The sequence below is a fragment of the Sinocyclocheilus rhinocerous genome, unplaced genomic scaffold (genome assembly GCF_001515625.1).
Source record: "Sinocyclocheilus rhinocerous isolate Xijiao unplaced genomic scaffold, SAMN03320098_v1.1 scaffold1268, whole genome shotgun sequence".
NCBI classification, from domain to species: domain Eukaryota; kingdom Metazoa; phylum Chordata; class Actinopteri; order Cypriniformes; family Cyprinidae; genus Sinocyclocheilus; species Sinocyclocheilus rhinocerous.
This window is the reverse complement of record NW_015664016.1, coordinates 2,100,045-2,118,515: the sequence shown is the minus strand read 5'-3', so window position 1 is coordinate 2,118,515 and position 18,471 is coordinate 2,100,045. Positions and strand designations below refer to the sequence as shown.

Here is an 18,471-nt window from a genome sequence, read left to right as displayed (position 1 = left end):
GTAGGAGGAGGGGAGTACCTGGTTTACCATGTATTTTAGTAGAGCCTCTAGGAAGTAGCCAGTTAGATCTTCCTGGGATTTGTCTCCTGACTGGGGCGGCACCAGGGGACTGATCTCCTCTGGGGTCACTTGAGCTGCAGAAATGGACAAAAACATGTTTACTTTGAAGATACTCAACACAAATCTTCCAGCACAGTCCACACAAAACATTTATTGAAGCTAAACTGCAGAACTGAGCAATTCAGAAGTAGTTGTGGTTATGGTATCACAACAATGAGCCAGTGTTGTTATTAATTAACAACTAAACAACTAAAACTATTACAAATAATGTGTTAACTGCTATCAATCTAATGTAAAATTCAATTTAAATATTTGTTAAAAATATAAATGAATATTAGAAACGTTGCTCTGGCAACTAACAGACAATAAGTTTAAGAACTAAAATTATAATTAAATAAAAATAAATTAAAGCTAAATAGAAATAATAAACACTAGAAAAAAGACAAAAGCAATCAGTAAACTTTCAAATTTAAACTAAAATTGAAATTAAAACAAATAATTCCAAACATTAATAAACCCTTTAATATAGCCAACAAAGGTAATTTAAATAAGTCTTAAAGCTACAGAGGCAAAAAAACATCCTGTTTCATTTTAAATGTCAGTGAGGGGACGGAAAATAGTCATGAAAAATTTAATTGACTATTTTGGTGAGAGAAATCTTGAATAACATTAAACATGTCCTTTAAAAATACTACAAAAGTATAAAAAAAATTTGTGAAAAAAAAGATGTGAGAGACTGCAAACAAACACTCACGCTCCTGAAGGTTAAGGGGAGGGCTGATCAGATTATCCAGGGTTCTAGGGCCAAGCTCGGACTGTGGTGCAGGGAATCCAGGGATTAGACAGGCGAAGATCCAGAGCTGCTCTCTCAGAGCGTTGTGCTGCAGAGCCTGCATCCACAGAAGGAAGAGACGCACCCCTTCCCTCCGGATCTATACACCAAACATACAACCACATTATTGGTTAAAATGATTTTTAGCAGCCTTCACAACCTTGGTTATGTCAGCAAAAAATAAAAACCCTTAATAACATGTACTGAATAATTATGCACTCTAAGACAAAACCATTTAAGAAAATAAGGAAACAAAACAAAACAAAAGAACAATAATCACTCATACAATGACAATGTTTATTGAGATTTTGACCTTTTATATAATGTAAATTATGTAATTATTTAGACATGTAATACCTTTAGGGAGTTTCCTGTGTGTAGCAGTTTCTTCAGAATGAGACCTATGAAGCAACACAGTAGTTTAATCTGAGGAACAAATTCATAGCTTATAAATGAGCTGGCTTACTAGATAATTCTGGAAAACATGTTTGCTCTGGTCTCTTTGCTTATAATCTGTCAGTGATGTTTATTTGTTTGTATGGAATGTGGGTTTATTAAGAAAAGAGCAAAGTAAAATAAATCTGAAAATCCTTCATGTTATTGTTAGTCACATATTGTTTATCTCACTGATGAAGGACTGTAATGTCAGAGTTCTCTGTCAGATCTGGGTGTTTCTGGGCCCCAGGTCCTTGGCATTCTCTGTGTTTATCTTGGTGGTCTGTGTATCCTTCTGCTAAAAGACTTCAGAGCAGAGGAAAAGGAGAGACCACCGGACAATACAAGATATTAAAACCACCTCAACCAGGCACAAAGTATCACCATCAGATCTCTTCCATGTGAAATTAAGATTTCTGCCCTATCTATATGTGAATTGGTTTCTGTTTTGGCTAAGCCCATAGTGAAAGCTCATTAGTCCAAAGCTACACTCCATTTACACTACCGGTGCAAAAGTTTGGGGTCAAGAAGACTTTTTTTTTCTTCTTTTTTTCCCTCAAATTAGTACTTTTAATTAGTACTAATTATTTACTTCAGCAAGGAAGCATTGAATTGACAAAAGCAACGGTGAGGACATTTATAATGTTATAAAAGATTTCTATTTCAAATAAATGCTTTTCTTTTGAACTTTCTATTTATCAAAGAATACAAAAAAACAGTTCCACAAATATATTAAGCAGCACAACTGTTTTCAACAATGATAATAATAATAAGAAATGTTTCTTGAGCGGCAAATGAGCATATTGTAATGATTTCTGAATGATCTTCTGAAACTGAAGACTGGAGTAATGGCTGCTGAAAATTCAGCTTTGCATCACAGAAATAAATGAAATTTTGAACTATATTCAAATAGAAAACAGTTAGTTTAAATTGTAAAAATATTTCACAATATTACTGTTTCTACAGTATTTTCAGGACATGGCTAACTGGGGGCTGGCTAATTTTCGTCATAAGCCATTTCATGGAAACTTGCTTATTAACACTGTGACTTCTGACTGTGTGTTTGCTGAGAGCACACAATGAGTAGGCCAGCTGAAAAACAACGCAATCGAAACCTGAAAAACATTAAACTATCAAACAACAGTGCAGAGAACATTCTCACGAGACAGTGGGTGAGAGATACAACGAAGAGCCGCAGGTCTTACCTTTCTGTTTCAGGTTAACCTCGATGGTGACGAAGTTTTCAAAGAACACATAGTAGATGTGGGAGTAATTCAGCTCGAAGAGGTGTTTGAGTTCAGCAGGCTCCGCATTTTCTACAAAAACAAAAAAACAATGAATCAACTAGTGATTTTAGGAGATGTTTTTTTTTCTGAAATCACTTTGGTAGAGTTGTACAATTTAAAACTGATTGATTTTCTTGGTGTTGTTTTAAAAGGAAATAAGTTTTGTCTCGGATAAGTTTTGTCTCTTAACAAATGTTTGGATGCCAAAAATCCCCAAATATGATAATCCCATTGCAGTGGACCCCACTGAATAAATGTAAAGGCAGCTAGCTACATATTTTGATGTATAACAGCCCATTTATACTGTGTGTGGGAAAAATATTATTAAGAGTGATATTAAGCCAACATGTTGTTTAAAAATACAATAACTGGCTTTTATACTGCTGTTGTACTAAAGCAAATTATGAAAATATTATCTGGAATTTTTTGTCATCTAGTTGACTGAGTAATCTTTAATGTATAAGTATGGATATAAATATTTTCGATTCATATAAATTTTATTTGTGCAGCACTTTTCACAATAAATATGACTCTTAGTGGTTTTACAGAGAACCATGTCCTACAAACTCCAATAAACAAGATAAAGACAACAGTGGCAAGGGAAGAACGTACACAAATGCCCACTTGTTGCTGCTTTCCTTCACTATCTGATCCAACTCATGCTTAATATCTTAAGCGTGGCCGTGGCTTAATTAAAATGTTAGTTTTATGAAGAAAAGCATGCTAAATAAATGCATACTTTATATAAATCTACAAACCAAATTTCATGCATTTATGCATAAACTTTTAGATCAAAAGATCTCCAAGATCTTGAGAAATAAATATTAGGCCTATGTCATTGTGTACGGTGTAAAATGCCCCTTTATGCTTTGTCTCTCTTTCATGAACACAATCTGTCCGGCTTCAGATTGGTCTCTTTCAGAAATCAGGATGTGAGCGGATCTCTTTACTGATGCTGAAGTCTATTGCAAGCCGCAGCCCAGCAACACAAGTCAATATTTGTACTTTAAAGCTCCTCCACGCAGTCCAGCTCGACTCATCACCCCTAATGCAGCTGGTCCTGGTCGCACGCTCACGCAGCATCCAGAGACCTCAGTCAAGTGCCCGCTCCAGTCTGTTTATAGATCTGGGAGCCAGCATGAACACCAGAGCCAACACAGAGACCTGGTCCAGATAAACCCTGATAAATATTCAGACCAAGGGTTACTTAGAATGATTTCTTATGAGACAGCATAAGCAGTTGAGGAGTCATAATTGTTCAGCAAATCACTTTGGGCTATGGGCATAATAGAAATACTGAGAGAGTAAAAATACTGTTTGAACTTCTCAAAATGATTCACTCTTGCCTGGATTGTCTTTTATAAAGAGAATACAAGGAAAACAGAAAGAAACATGAGAAATGTACTGTACAAGAAAGCATGCACAATTGCACGTTTTTTTATTGCCATTTTCAAAACATGATGTTTTTATTAATGCATTTTTTTCATGTCAATTTCAAAAACACCCTATTTATAAGGGCATTATTAGTGATGTGCAAATAAAACAAAATATTATTTTTTACATGCACATTACTGAACTCATTGTTTTTGTTTTATGTTTTATAGTAATTGACAACAGTATTATTTAGGGATGTCAAAAATAATAATGCTATAATAAAATATAATATTTCTAAATGAACATTATTAATAATATATTAATAGTTATTTTTTGTTTAGAAACCATTTGAACTTTGATTTATTAATGATTTGATCTCTTTGGGTACTCAGTTACAAAAATCCTCACAATGTCCATCCCTTATTCAAACTGACAATGACTAACATTGCAGTAGTGAACCAGAGCCCTACGAATTTTACAGATTGTGATGTATTTCAAAAATCTTTGAGAACAGACAGACGGAGGGGAATTTTGGCTTAAACTACACAACATGAGAGAGAACAGACCAACGGATGGTGCTACACTGGCTGTCGGAAATATTTGTGATCTAAAATAGAACACAGCAGCGAGCCCAAGTGCCTGACGGTGTATTAGAATCACTCAAAGATAATGGCCCTCATCTTTAAAGATGAACTGAACACCACGAAAAGAACAACGCCACAGATGCTCCCAAACTGTCAATCTCAAAGAATGCACAATGTATGAGGGTGCAGAACTAAATACAATCCTTTTGATGTCAGGATGTTGCCATGTGGTTGCTAGGTAGACACTTTCAAACCAAAGTAAACAGAATGTAAGTCTATGGGATTTTTCAATCATAATTTTAATTGCTTAGAAAAGCAATAGTATACCTCTTCTTAATGAGAAACCTTTAATATCCATAGTACAAATGGTGCAGGTCAAATTACATGTACTTTTTTAGTTTGTTCAAATCTCTAACCTTAAGTATGCACCGTAGTAATAGTGATGCAGTCATTTCAATATCTGTATCAATCAACCTTAATATCTGTGGTAGTTCACAAGTTATTGAGTGTGCAGCAATCTGTTGAGAGCTCATTTAATGATTGACTTCACATAAAATATGATTGTTGTTCACATCAGCAATTCTCAAGCCCAGCATGCTAAGGATGCTGATTGATCTGTTGCACAGAAAGGCTAATGTACTGATGCAGAACTTCAGCAGACTAGTCCGAACTAAATACACATTACATTCACAAGTTCACACAGTTCAAACAGTCCCACTTGCATTCAAATAACAGGTAGTTCTTAAAATCTCAAACAGTGTGTTTCCTATCAGAGCCATTTCTCTGCAAACACACCCATCCGTTTATTTAGGCTACTTCACTTCCTCAGGTCCCCCAATGCACAAAAGCTGTTGTGCACAGGCTCTGATAGGCCACAATAAGTGGATGCATGAAATGAATAGCGTTTCATATGTGAATGTTGAGCCTATCATTTTATAAAGAAAAACCAAAATGGACCAAACATAATAAAAATGCCCCGTTGCTGTAAATTCAGGGTGGAATCAGCTGGGACATGGTGATACAACATTAAATCAATATCTGGGTCATGATACCATAATATTTAGCAATTCTTCATGTTTAGTGCATTTAAACTTATATGCAATCTTTTTCACACTCACTTTTTGGTGCAATGTGAAGGTACTTGTTCAAAACTAAGATTTTATGCAGAAATTAATACTTTTATCCAGCAAGGACACAATAAATTGATCAAAAGTGACAGTGAAAACATTTATAATGTTATAAAATTTATATTTCAAATAAAAGCTGCTCTTCTGAACATCCTTTTCATGAATGAACAGTAAAAAAATATATATCATGGTTTCCATAAACTGTGATATTAAGCAGAACAACTGTTTTTAACACTGATAATAAAAAATAAAATGATTTTCGATAACCATAGCAACATATTAGAATGATTTCTGAAGGATCATGTGACACTGAAGACTGTAGTAATGGCTGCTGAAAATTCAGCTTTGCCATCGAGGGTGCAGAACTAAATACAATCCTTTTGATGTCAGGATGTTGCCATGTGGTTGCTAGGTAGACACTTTCAAACCAAAGTAAACAGAATGTAAGTCTATGGGATTTTTCAATCATAATTTTAATTGCTTAGAAAAGCAATAGTATACCTCTTCTTAATGAGAAACCTTTAATATCCATAGTACAAATGGTGCAGGTCAAATTACATGTACTTTTTTAGTTTGTTCAAATCTCTAACCTTAAGTATGCACCGTAGTAATAGTGATGCAGTCATTTCAATATCTGTATCAATCAACCTTAATATCTGTGGTAGTTCACAAGTTATTGAGTGTGCAGCAATCTGTTGAGAGCTCATTTAATGATTGACTTCACATAAAATATGATTGTTGTTCACATCAGCAATTCTCAAGCCCAGCATGCTAAGGATGCTGATTGATCTGTTGCACAGAAAGGCTAATGTACTGATGCAGAACTTCAGCAGACTAGTCCGAACTAAATACACATTACATTCACAAGTTCACACAGTTCAAACAGTCCCACTTGCATTCAAATAACAGGTAGTTCTTAAAATCTCAAACAGTGTGTTTCCTATCAGAGCCATTTCTCTGCAAACACACCCATCCGTTTATTTAGGCTACTTCACTTCCTCAGGTCCCCCAATGCACAAAAGCTGTTGTGCACAGGCTCTGATAGGCCACAATAAGTGGATGCATGAAATGAATAGCGTTTCATATGTGAATGTTGAGCCTATCATTTTATAAAGAAAAACCAAAATGGACCAAACATAATAAAAATGCCCCGTTGCTGTAAATTCAGGGTGGAATCAGCTGGGACATGGTGATACAACATTAAATCAATATCTGGGTCATGATACCATAATATTTAGCAATTCTTCATGTTTAGTGCATTTAAACTTATATGCAATCTTTTTCACACTCACTTTTTGGTGCAATGTGAAGGTACTTGTTCAAAACTAAGATTTTATGCAGAAATTAATACTTTTATCCAGCAAGGACACAATAAATTGATCAAAAGTGACAGTGAAAACATTTATAATGTTATAAAATTTATATTTCAAATAAAAGCTGCTCTTCTGAACATCCTTTTCATGAATGAACAGTAAAAAAATATATATCATGGTTTCCATAAACTGTGATATTAAGCAGAACAACTGTTTTTAACACTGATAATAAAAAATAAAATGATTTTCGAGAACCAAATCAACATATTAGAATGATTTCTGAAGGATCATGTGACACTGAAGACTGTAGTAATGGCTGCTGAAAATTCAGCTTTGCCATCACAGAAATAAATGACTTAATTTTAATATGTATTAATATAGGACCCTGTTATTTTAATTTGTAATAATTTTTCAAATGTTACTATTTCTTTTTTGTATTTTTAATAATTAAATAATTGCAGCCTCGCCCTCGGTGAGCATAAGAGACTTACTTTTAAAACTAAGCCCAAGCCCAGACTTTTAAACAGTAGTGTATATTCAGCTCATTTTTTTTAATTATTTGTCCAAAATGAACAAGTAATGCTACCACAGGTTTACTGACACTTTTCCCCTAAATATAAATGTAAAAAATGTAGCTGACTAAAAATACAGATTTTCTGCCATGTAAAGAATACAATATAGTGAGGCAGTAATGCAATTTTTCTAAATATCTTCTTCTTTTGAAATACACCTTTAAAAAGAATTAATCAGTCACATTACAACATAAACGCATATCTATCATTAGGGCCCGAGCACCGATGGTGTGAGGACCCTATTGGAATTGCTCCGAACAACTGTTTTTAACACTGATAATAAAAAATAAAATGATTTTCGAGAACCAAATCAACATATTAGAATGATTTCTGAAGGATCATGTGACACTGAAGACTGTAGTAATGGCTGCTGAAAATTCAGCTTTGCCATCACAGAAATAAATGACTTAATTTTAATATGTATTAATATAGGACCCTGTTATTTTAATTTGTAATAATTTTTCAAATGTTACTATTTCTTTTTTGTATTTTTAATAATTAAATAATTGCAGCCTCGCCCTCGGTGAGCATAAGAGACTTACTTTTAAAACTAAGCCCAAGCCCAGACTTTTAAACAGTAGTGTATATTCAGCTCATTTTTTTTTATTATTTGTCCAAAATGAACAAGTAATGCTACCACAGGTTTACTGACACTTTTCCCCTAAATATAAATGTAAAAAATGTAGCTGACTAAAAATACAGATTTTCTGCCATGTAAAGAATACAATATAGTGAGGCAGTAATGCAATTTTTCTAAATATCTTCTTCTTTTGAAATACACCTTTAAAAATAATTAATCAGTCACATTACAACATAAACGCATATCATTAGGGCCCGAGCACCGATGGTGTGAGGACCCTATTGGAATTGCTCCGTTTCTTATTATTCTTCTTCTTCTTCTTCTTCTTCTTCTTCTTCTCCAAAGTGAATCGCATTTTTGAGGGCCTAAACATTCTCCAAAACTCATGAAACGGCGGCCGCCGGCTCATTTTAGGATACAATTATAGCGCCACCTATTGGCAAAAGGAAGTGACATGTTTAACACTGTGATGCACTATTAGCAACACAGTAAAAATATGGCTTTGTGTGCTAAACATGCTAGAAATATGCTCAAACATGCTAGCAACACTTAGCTAAGTGCTAAAGCATGCTATTAATGCAGTGAAAGAGGAAGTTGATGTAACTCAAGCATGCAGTGTCCAATCTGCCTCAAACTTCACATGTTTGATTAGAGTCCTGGCCTGAAGACATCTACATACTCATATTCGATTACAGTCATAGCGCCACCAGCTGGCAGCAGGAAGATTGCCACATATAAATGACTTTGACATATTCCTCCTATATTGACCACTTTAAATCCATATTGCTCGCCGTTGACTGTTTTACTAAAGCCGCCCGCTGGCGGTGAGCCCGGGTGCGAGGGCCCGTTCATCGCTGCTTGCAGCTTTAATTTGATGTTACAATCACAGGCACAATGACATTTTAACAATTCCTTTTTCACGGTGATGGAGGCATTTTCCTTGCTGGTCATAGCATCATCACATAGTTTTCCGTTTCTAAACAATCATCAGCATAACACAATGGCACCAGGAAGCCAGATAACACCACAGAAAGCAATTCAGGAAAGGGGGTCGTGATTGGACAGTAACCACTCCAGGGCAGGCCAACATCTCAAACAGGACTCTTTAACCACAGACACTGACTGCACCTTCACTGAAGAATCTGCCATGTTACATAAACCATCCTCATGTCCAACATTCAGGAAGTCAGTGCAGCTTTAAAGCTAAACAACTCAGGAATCTGAGGGAACCGGCCTTAGATAGACTCCTTCTCTGACTTCCTTGACAAATCCCAAAGGAAGTGCTGGTTTATTTCTGTTATTCTGTGATGTCCCACCCAGTCCTGAAGAACCATATCTTTGCTGTCCCCCACCCAAAACATGAACTTATCTCCAGCAAATTTGACCTTTATTGTTTTAAGAATGACAGACCATAAACTTGACAGTTCTTGTTGATATTGAGAGACTGTAAATCTGCATTTACAGATTTTTTCCCAATTGCTTTGGCTCAGTTCTTCAATAGGATTTTATATTTCTCAAAACAGTAAGTTCAGATCTCTGAACAATTAGTTTTTGTTCATACCAGATTTGAATTTCTTATTAATTTAAGCATATTGCATGTTTTGGAAAATTAGTGTAAAAGAGTCAATATAATTGTTTACAATTTGCAGAATGCACATTGCATGCTGATCATCATAACTGATTATTTGATTCTCAGTCAAAAATTCTGTCATACAACTTCATTCAATTTCAATCGGATGAGCGACATAAAAAATGGCTGATTCAAATTATATATACAGTGGGTACGGAAAGGGGGTCTGAATACTTTCCGTACCCACTGTATATATATAAATGTATAATACATGAATACACAGGTTAATGAACTAACAAGGGAATGTCAATTATTTATTTGAATAACCATTAAACTTAATAAAAAAAAAAAAGTCGAAATGTGCATGCAGAACATCTGCTCAACAGATTCACTGACATCTAAAGAGGTTTCCGTGAAACCAATGCATGTGTCATATCAAAACAACACCCATTGCAGACATAAAAACACTCAACCATACAAAAGAACGACACAAAACACTATAAAACCACTGCAAATCTGGCCACGCTTCTAAATGCAAACCTGTCAATAATTGTCAAATGTTTTCAAACAAAAAATACTGGTAAACACCCCATTGCTGATGGTGCCTTCATTCTCCTGTCTATATAGCATGTTAGCTCCCTGCAAGGCAACATTGGGACCATAAAATGAGTACAAATAATGTTATTTCTCACCAATAACGATTCTCAGATGTTTCAGTCTTGTCAGCACGTCCTTCTTGGGGTCCAGCACTTTCTGTGTCGATTTCCTGACATCTCCATGAGTTTTTTTAGAGAACATTCCGGGATGTTTTGAAGAGCTAATGATAATCTTCCGTTAATTCCCTCAAACATGGAAGGGCTTGTCAAATTTACGGCTCGAAAGGTGTTATGGGTTGTAAGGAAACTTGAGGAAATAGAGGTGAGGCGTGCATTTTTGCAGAGGAGGTCAGACAAAAGAAAAGAGCAGCCAGCCCTCCTCTGTGTGTGTGTCTTCTGAACTACACACACACACCTCTCTGAAGATCTGAAAACATGGCGGAGGTCGCGATATGAAAAACATACGGTGGCCGAGAAGTGCTAAACAAATCACAATTCTGAAATCAAAATAACAAATTACAAACGCAAATGCAAGTTTAACAAAATAAAAAGCAGAGTCGTGGTAGAAAGTTCGGAGATGGTATTAAAGTAGCTCAGTTTAAATGTATTGTATGAATTGCCCTTACTATGGAATAAAACATACGGAGTGTATATTTACATTTAGTTAAAAGTGACTGATAAACATCAGTTCCAGTGGCGCAGATGGATAAGCACCTGCCGTTGGCTTTTTGACGCGATCGACTTGTTGTTGTGCTTTCTGAATTTTTATTTTGTTTTTTAGACTTGCATTTGCGTTTGTAATTTGTTATTTTGATTTCAGAATTGTGATTTGTTTAGCACTTCTCGGCCACCGTAAAAACACCTTAATCGAAGCCAGAGTCATTCAACGCTCAGACGTCATCTGAAGCACAATCACACACCAGAATCGACAGGACAGGAGAAACATTACACATTCATAAACAATATTTATTAATTAATTTTTAAGTATCAATAGATGATTGGACTTCATATTTGACAAAAAAAGTGTAAGACATTTCTAAACTGTTATAATGAGATATGTTTATTAGCCGTTATGTTTTTGCATTCATGTTTTTTTGTTTGTTTTATGTATTTTTTATGTAAGCTGTTTTAATTAATATACCATTTTCTGTTTTTCATTGTATGTTTTGCCTTTGTGGCTCAATAAAGTGTAAATATCTATTTGTTAAAACTGAATTATATCAATTTATTGTGCTCATTTCTTCAAGACTGAAAAAAAACGACTTTCCTTGCAGGAAAAAAACTTGGCAAACAGACAGAGGTTGACTGAAAAAATGCATAAAGTACAAAATAAGCATCTTTTTTGTGGTGTTTTATTACATATTTAAAAATATAAACGTATACTTAAATGTATAACTTAAATATAACATATACTTTAGAGTGAAATACATTATTTAATGAAATAATCAATTTAACCTCAGAATTTAACCTCTTTTTAATTTTTGTTGATTCATGAGGAAAAGTTTGCACGTTTCACTCCTATAAGTTCCAGATTTTTAATAATCATAAGATAATAGTGATATAAGTTGTAAGCTGTTTCCCTGCCCTGATACTGTTCTGTATTATTATATTCTAGCAAACAAGTAAAATGAATGAATTAATGAATGAATGAATTAATGAAAACACAATAAAACTTCAAACTTTATCTTCATTGTTTAGTTTTTCCAAAATAGGAAAAAAAAAGTATTTGTGTACTTTATATATTAAAATTTTTATTTTGAGTGACATATTCCTTTGAGAATAAATTAATAAAAAAGAAAAAAAAAACTTGACAGGTAAAAAAACATACATCAAAAGAAATAGAATTATGATCATGTTTGGAGATTCTGAATTGTTGTTGCACTGTGAAATTGTCTGAAAATGAAATTGGTTAAAACTGGTTAATAATAAATGAGATTTTATAAGTTTACTTAATACAGCATTTAAAACAACACAATCATTTCATCCAGTCGTCCATTGATTTATACAGCCTGTATTTGCAGCCGTAAACACGCTCTCCACAGGACGAGTGACGACGGGGAACTGTAGTTCTTTAGTCCACTAAGAACAATAGTACCGGAAGGATCGGTGTCACCATAAAAACTACAAACCCCAGAGTGCTACAACAGCGCACATTCCGCGCCAGTGTCCCAGTTTTTCAGAGGGTGGCATGGCTTAAAAAACAGCAAAACAGAGGGGTTTTTGTGGTTTGTAAATTATTAAAATAGGTCAAGCGATTGAATAAGCAAAAGCTGTTTTCTTTTCATCGTGTCTAGACTAATCGACAACTACTGGTAATTTGCAGGATTTGAACGTTTGTTAGCATGATACATCTAGATGTGTATATTGTCTGTTTTGTTTTTAGCAATAACATCAAGCTAACAAACACATCTGCTCACATAAAAGATTGATTTAAAGGTGAGAAGTAGTTCAGTTGATTTCTCGGTAGTCTAAGTTTAAAAAAGACGGGATATGCCAGTGCATTCGAGAGAAAAGAAGGAGAGCAACCATGAAGAGATGGAGGTGGATTGCGCAGAGCAAGAGGGGAGCAGCTCAGAAGATGAGGATACAGAGAGCTCTTCTGTCTCTGAAGATGGGGAAAGTTCAGGTGCGAATGAGACTTTTGATTTTCTCTAGGAAGATATACAGGAATAGATGGAAACATGTTCAAATGCATTGCAATTAAAATTGCAATACAAGAACCATGCAAAGAAGGGTTTGTTTCTTTAGATGAGCAGATTTGGAGAAATTTCGCCTTACATAATTTGCTCACCAGTAAATCCTTTGCAGTGAATGGGTGCCGTCAGAATGAGTCCAAACAGCTGATAAGTCTTTCATGTGACCCAAGCCCATCAATTAATGTATTGTGACAACACTCTCATTCTGACGGCACCCATTCACTGCAGAGGATCCATTGGTGAGCAAGTGATGTAATGCTAAATTTCTCCATATATGGTTTGATGAAGAAACAAACTCATCTACATCTTGAATGGCCTGATGGTGAGCGAATTTTCATCAAATCTTAATTTTTGGGTAAACTATTACTTTAAATGAATAAAAAAGAAACCATTTTTTACTCACAGAAATGGATGATGAGGACTGTGAAAGAAGAAGGGTGGAATGCATTGACGAAATGACAAATCTAGAAAAACAGTTCACTGACCTCAAAGACCAGTATGTACCATCCTCTTGTTTGTATTTAATCTGTGTATGAATATGTTATTTACAAGTGCATGCAAACTTTTCTTTAGGTTATATAAAGAGAGACTGAGTCAAGTTGATGCCAAACTTCAGGAAGTGATGTCGGGAAAGGCACTAGAGTACCTGGAACCCCTTGCAAATCTTCAGGAGAACATGCAGATTAGAACTAAAATTGCAGGTCGGTCTGATGTCCAAACTGAACATGGGATTATTGTTCTTTGAAATTGTGCATTTATATGAGTTTTGGTTTTTTTAGGTAAGAAAGTGCATTGTCTCATTGTTGAAATAATACATTCATGCATAGGTATCTACAGAGAATTGTGCTTGGAATCAGTGAAGAATAAATGCGACTGTGAAACCCAAGCAGCGTTCCAGCACTGGGAGGTGAGCTTTACAGATGTAATCTGCTATTACCTAAACAACGGTGCATGTCTGAAATGTCTTGTTGAGTCATCATAACAGAGCCATACAAGAATATTTATATTACTCGAAGCTGTTTTATACTCTAACAGCACTAAAAGCCTGCCAGTTACCACATTAAAACATGCATACATTTACATAGCACCTAGACCTCAGTTATCATGAAAAAAGCCAGAATATTTCAGTTTTGACAATATGGGACATTTAAACAAACTTTCAAAACTAAATACAATTCTAATTTGTTTAATTTGATCTCTTCTAGAGTGAAAAAATGTTATTATTTGATAAGGTGCAAAGTGAACTAGAGGAGAAGATCAGACGTTTGGAGGAAGACCGTCACAGTATAGATATTACCTCAGGTATTGAAATTGTGAATACTGTCAAATCATTTCATGTTTTTGTGTTATTTATTCAATCTTTGTCATATTTCCCCTACAGAGCTCTGGAACGATGAGTTACAATCAAGAACAAATAAGAAGAAAGATCCCTTCAGTCCAGACAAAAAGAAAAAGCCTGTCGTTGTGTCAGATATCCTTTACTTCAACCTGTTGTACATGCCTATAATCATCAGTCTATCCAGAATTTGCTTGAAAAGTCTGTCATTTGTAAGTTTCTTAACATGTGCACGACCATATATAGTTTACATGCTGCAAGACCTGGATATACTGGAAGACTGGACTGCTATTAGAAAGGTTAAACTGTCAAAAACAGAACCCCTTTTTTCTATGAAATGATAATTATTGTAAAGTAAATGATGTGTTTTGTTAATATCTTGTAGGCCATGGCAACATTAGGACCTCATAGAGTAAAGACCGATGGTAAGATCATATCTATTAGCTACTGTGTTTAATTTTCATAACTATATTGAAGTAAATTATTCTTCTAATGTAATATTACATTATTTATTAGTTAAATACTAAATGCTACAGTTCAAAAGTTTGGTCGGTTTGGTCTCTTATGCATTTATTCGATCAAAAACACCGTAAACATAGTAATATTGTGAAATATTATTACACTTTAAAATAACTTCGCTATTTTAATACATTTGAAAATGTTTTTTTTTTCCTGTGATGCAAACCTGAATTTTCAGCATCATTACTCCAGTGTTCAGTGTACATGATCCTTCAGAAATCATTCTGATACACTGATTTGCTGCTGCTGCTGCAGCAAAAAAAAAAAATCTTATTATTGTTAATGTTGAAAACATCTATGCTGCTTAATATTTTGGTAGAAATTGTGAATTTTTAGGATTCTGTAATGAATAGAAAAGTTAAAGGGGTCATATGATGCTTTTTTAAAGATCATTATTTTGTGTATTTGGTGTAACATAATATGTTGACATGCTTTAATGTTAAAAAAACACATTATTTTTCAAATACTGTACATTATTGTAGGTCCTCTATGCCCCGCCTCTCTCAAACGCTTCGTTTTCTACAAAGTCCCTCCTTCCGACAAGCGCAGTCTGCTCTGATTGGCCAGCTGACCCAGTGCATTGTGATTGGCCGAACACCGCAAGCACTCGTCGGAAATGTAACGCCCCTTACCATAATCGCGAGCTTCATCTTTCAAAATAAATGTAAAGACAGAGCCCGAAAGGGGAACAGAGTCGCGTGACAGACACAGTAATGATGCAGTACACAAGCCGCGGTTAAGACAGCTGACTCTACTGTGATGTGACGCTGTCTCTCTCTCTCTCTCTCTCTCTCTCACGCGCGCGCATGCACGCACGTACGCACGCACGATGCGCAAAACTCCGCATTTGAACAGTCAATAGCAAATACTTAAGCTAATAACAAAACAGTAGCTGATTCAGAAGCGGCAGATTGTCATAGCAAAGTCAGAATTACCTCCTCTCCTAGGTTCACGAAACGGTCGTCCATAAAATGCATTGCTGTTCTGTTGTAAGTAATCTTAATGCATCTACTTTCGGAAGGCCAAATATAGTGCTTTTGCTTTCGCCTAGAAACACACAGCGTCTCCCTGACATGCTGCTTCAACACTAATTGTGGTTAGTGAAACCACGCCTTCTTTCTTTGCGTGCTCATTTGGGCGGCATTATGCAAATATTTTCACATAGTGAGGTAGATATGTGGGGCGTGTTAGAACGAGCCGTTTTAGGGGGGCGTGGCGGAGTCTTAACTTCGATAAAGAATATCTCTTTGGTTTGAGACTTTAGTCTTTGCAACTTCAGGGATCTTATCTATGCACAATCAGCTTGTAACACTCCAAAGAGAAAGGAAAACTTGAAATCGCATCATATGCATATACCCCTTTTTAACAAAATCAGCATTTATTTGAAATGGAAAACATTTGTAACATTATAAATGTCTTTACTGTCACTTTTGGTTAAAAGAAATAATTCATTACTAAACCAAAAAGTAAACTGTTGTAGAATTTCCCTATAGTGACCTTGAACAAATACTTCTAAGTTCCTTTTGCTCTGGTTAACTTCCTGGAGTTTTGGTGCATAATGACCCCATCTAACTCTTAAGTGGTAACCTATTAACAAATGCCAGTTAAATATAGACACATCATGTTTGTGTAGTTGCTGCAGCTATATTGGTTTATCCTATAGGTTGTTTATTATGTAATGTTTAAGTTGTTTTTTGTTACATTAGTAACAGCAGAACTTGCATAATTTGCTCTAGGCTCTTCAAAGAGTGACAAACACCAGCACAATGCTCGCTCAGAGGATGGACGCTTGTTTTACGACGGGGAATGTTACAGCCGTGGACAAGCCATATGTATCGACAAGAAAGACGAGTATCCTACGAGGTGAGGGATCCCGAATTACCAAGCTCATTGATTATTTTGCAGCACATTTGTCAGTTATTTTCACCCTGTCTTCTGTTTCAAACAGCGCTATAATAACTACAATCAATCATGATGAAGTCTGGTTCAAACGAGTTGATGGGAGCAAGTCAAAACTCTACATCTCACAGCTTCAGAAAGGCAAATACACCATAAAACATGCCTGAGATATGACCAGTCTGATATGTTTAATAGTGCCATTTTATGTACAGTATATCATGATTTAAATACCTTTTTTGATGTTTAAAAACAGATACGTTGGTGTATTGTCTGTCATTTCAAATGTGAGGAAAGTTTATTTTATTGTATATTCAATGCAACGCCATTTGAAAGATTATTACACCAAACTGGTCAAAAATGTAGTATAATTACAGGTGTAGTTATTACCATGAAATGTGGTGCTTTTTGTATTTTGATGACTGGGCTCATTTTCCATTTCAGTTCTGCTCAGTGGCATTTGAACCCAATTCTGATGTGTGTAGTAATTTGTAATGCCATGTCTGGCTAGCAAATGGTTTCCTACTTTTTTACATTTCTGCCTCATCACTGTGTTCAGATACAAATGATATGAAACCGGTTGTGTTTGGCTTTTTTTCCTGACAGTGTAATGAAACGGTCTTGCTTGTGCAACATCTTATATGAAATACAGATATTTTGAAGTATTTTAGGAGTGAATAAACAAGACGTTATCACACCTTTTCGGAGTCTCAGCTCTTTGAACAGCTGTTTATTGTGTTCTAACAAGATGTGATCTTGCTGCTCTATTTACAGTCTAAACGAGTCATATGTATATATGGTGAATACTTTATATAATTCATTGTAATGTGCATTTCAGCTCTGGTCATTAGTTCAGTGTTCTTTTCTATGTTGGGTTAGAGCACCACCCTTTGGTTTTTGTTGTACTGTGCCTGTTGTTTTTTATTTCTTGATTTTCCTGATTCATACATATTTTTGAGAAGTCTACTGAATGTATTTTTTTGAGTTATTATGAATTTACATGGAACAAAATTTCAAATACAGCATTCTATATCAGAACGTTGTTGTCCTTTATATATGACACAGTTCAATATATGTCCACAATGCACTTAGAATAGAAATATCATGGGTTTAAAAAGAGACCGGGAAGTAGTTCTGTAATGGAAAGGTGTGTAATGTTATAATCTTTGCAAAACTAAGTTAGTGGAGTTATAGTATTCAAAATTACTCCTATGTTTGTCAGAGAATTAAAGGAATAGTTCATCCAAAAATGAAAATGTACTCACCCTCAGGTCATCCAAGATGTATATGAGTTTGTTTCCTCATCTGAACAATTTGGAGAAATTTAGCATCACATCACTTGCTCATCACCAATGGGTCCTCTACAGCAAATGGGTGCCGTCAGAATGAGATTCCAAAAAGCTGATAAAAACATAATCCATAACTAACAGTTTTAATTTTTTTTCTTTAAAGTCTTAAAGCAAATCATTTGAATCATTGATATGTCCTGAGTTGTGTTCTTATGCAGCACACTATTTGCTTGCATCAATAATCACGAGTATAATAATGTACAGTAGGTAGACAGATAGATGTACTTTATTCACCCTGAGAGGAACAATCAGGTACAATCTGCTTGATGCTGTAATTTTAATACAGTGCAAATGTACAGTAGGTAGACAGATAGATGTACTTTATTCACCCTGAGAGGAACAATCA

At 35.1% G+C, this 18,471-nt stretch overlaps 2 protein-coding genes across 3 annotated transcripts in view; one reads left to right on the top strand and one right to left on the bottom strand.

Moving 5' to 3' along the window:
• The window catches only part of LOC107729238 (ral GTPase-activating protein subunit alpha-1-like), a 68,763-nt gene extending 58,002 nt beyond the window's left edge, over window positions 1–10,761 (bottom strand). The window contains exons 1-5 of the mRNA XM_016539669.1: window positions 10,426–10,761; window positions 2,490–2,643; window positions 1,250–1,337; window positions 815–992; window positions 19–134 (exon numbers count right to left, since the gene is read on the bottom strand). Coding sequence (XP_016395155.1) covers window positions 19–134; window positions 815–992; window positions 1,250–1,337; window positions 2,490–2,643; window positions 10,426–10,531 — 642 coding nt within the window. The 5' untranslated portion in view covers window positions 10,532–10,761. The remainder of the gene's footprint in view (window positions 1–18; window positions 135–814; window positions 993–1,249; window positions 1,338–2,489; window positions 2,644–10,425) is intronic.
• Window positions 10,762–12,472: 1,711 nt separating this feature from the next.
• Window positions 12,473–17,817, top strand: LOC107729240 (breast cancer metastasis-suppressor 1-like protein-A). 2 transcript variants are annotated; one of them, XM_016539670.1, is made up of 10 exons: window positions 12,473–12,955; window positions 13,431–13,521; window positions 13,599–13,726; window positions 13,805–13,932; window positions 14,231–14,327; window positions 14,407–14,496; window positions 14,596–14,660; window positions 14,747–14,786; window positions 16,617–16,743; window positions 16,829–17,817. In XM_016539670.1, exons 1-10 carry the CDS (start codon window positions 12,820–12,822, stop codon window positions 16,944–16,946), a joined length of 1,020 nt encoding a protein of 339 aa, XP_016395156.1. In that variant the 5' UTR covers window positions 12,473–12,819; the 3' UTR covers window positions 16,947–17,817. The 2 variants fall into 2 exon arrangements, with proteins under 2 accessions (XP_016395156.1, XP_016395157.1); XM_016539671.1 differs by having other exon boundaries at window positions 12,474–12,955; window positions 13,853–13,932; window positions 16,829–17,816.
• Window positions 17,818–18,471: the final 654 nt, after the last annotated feature.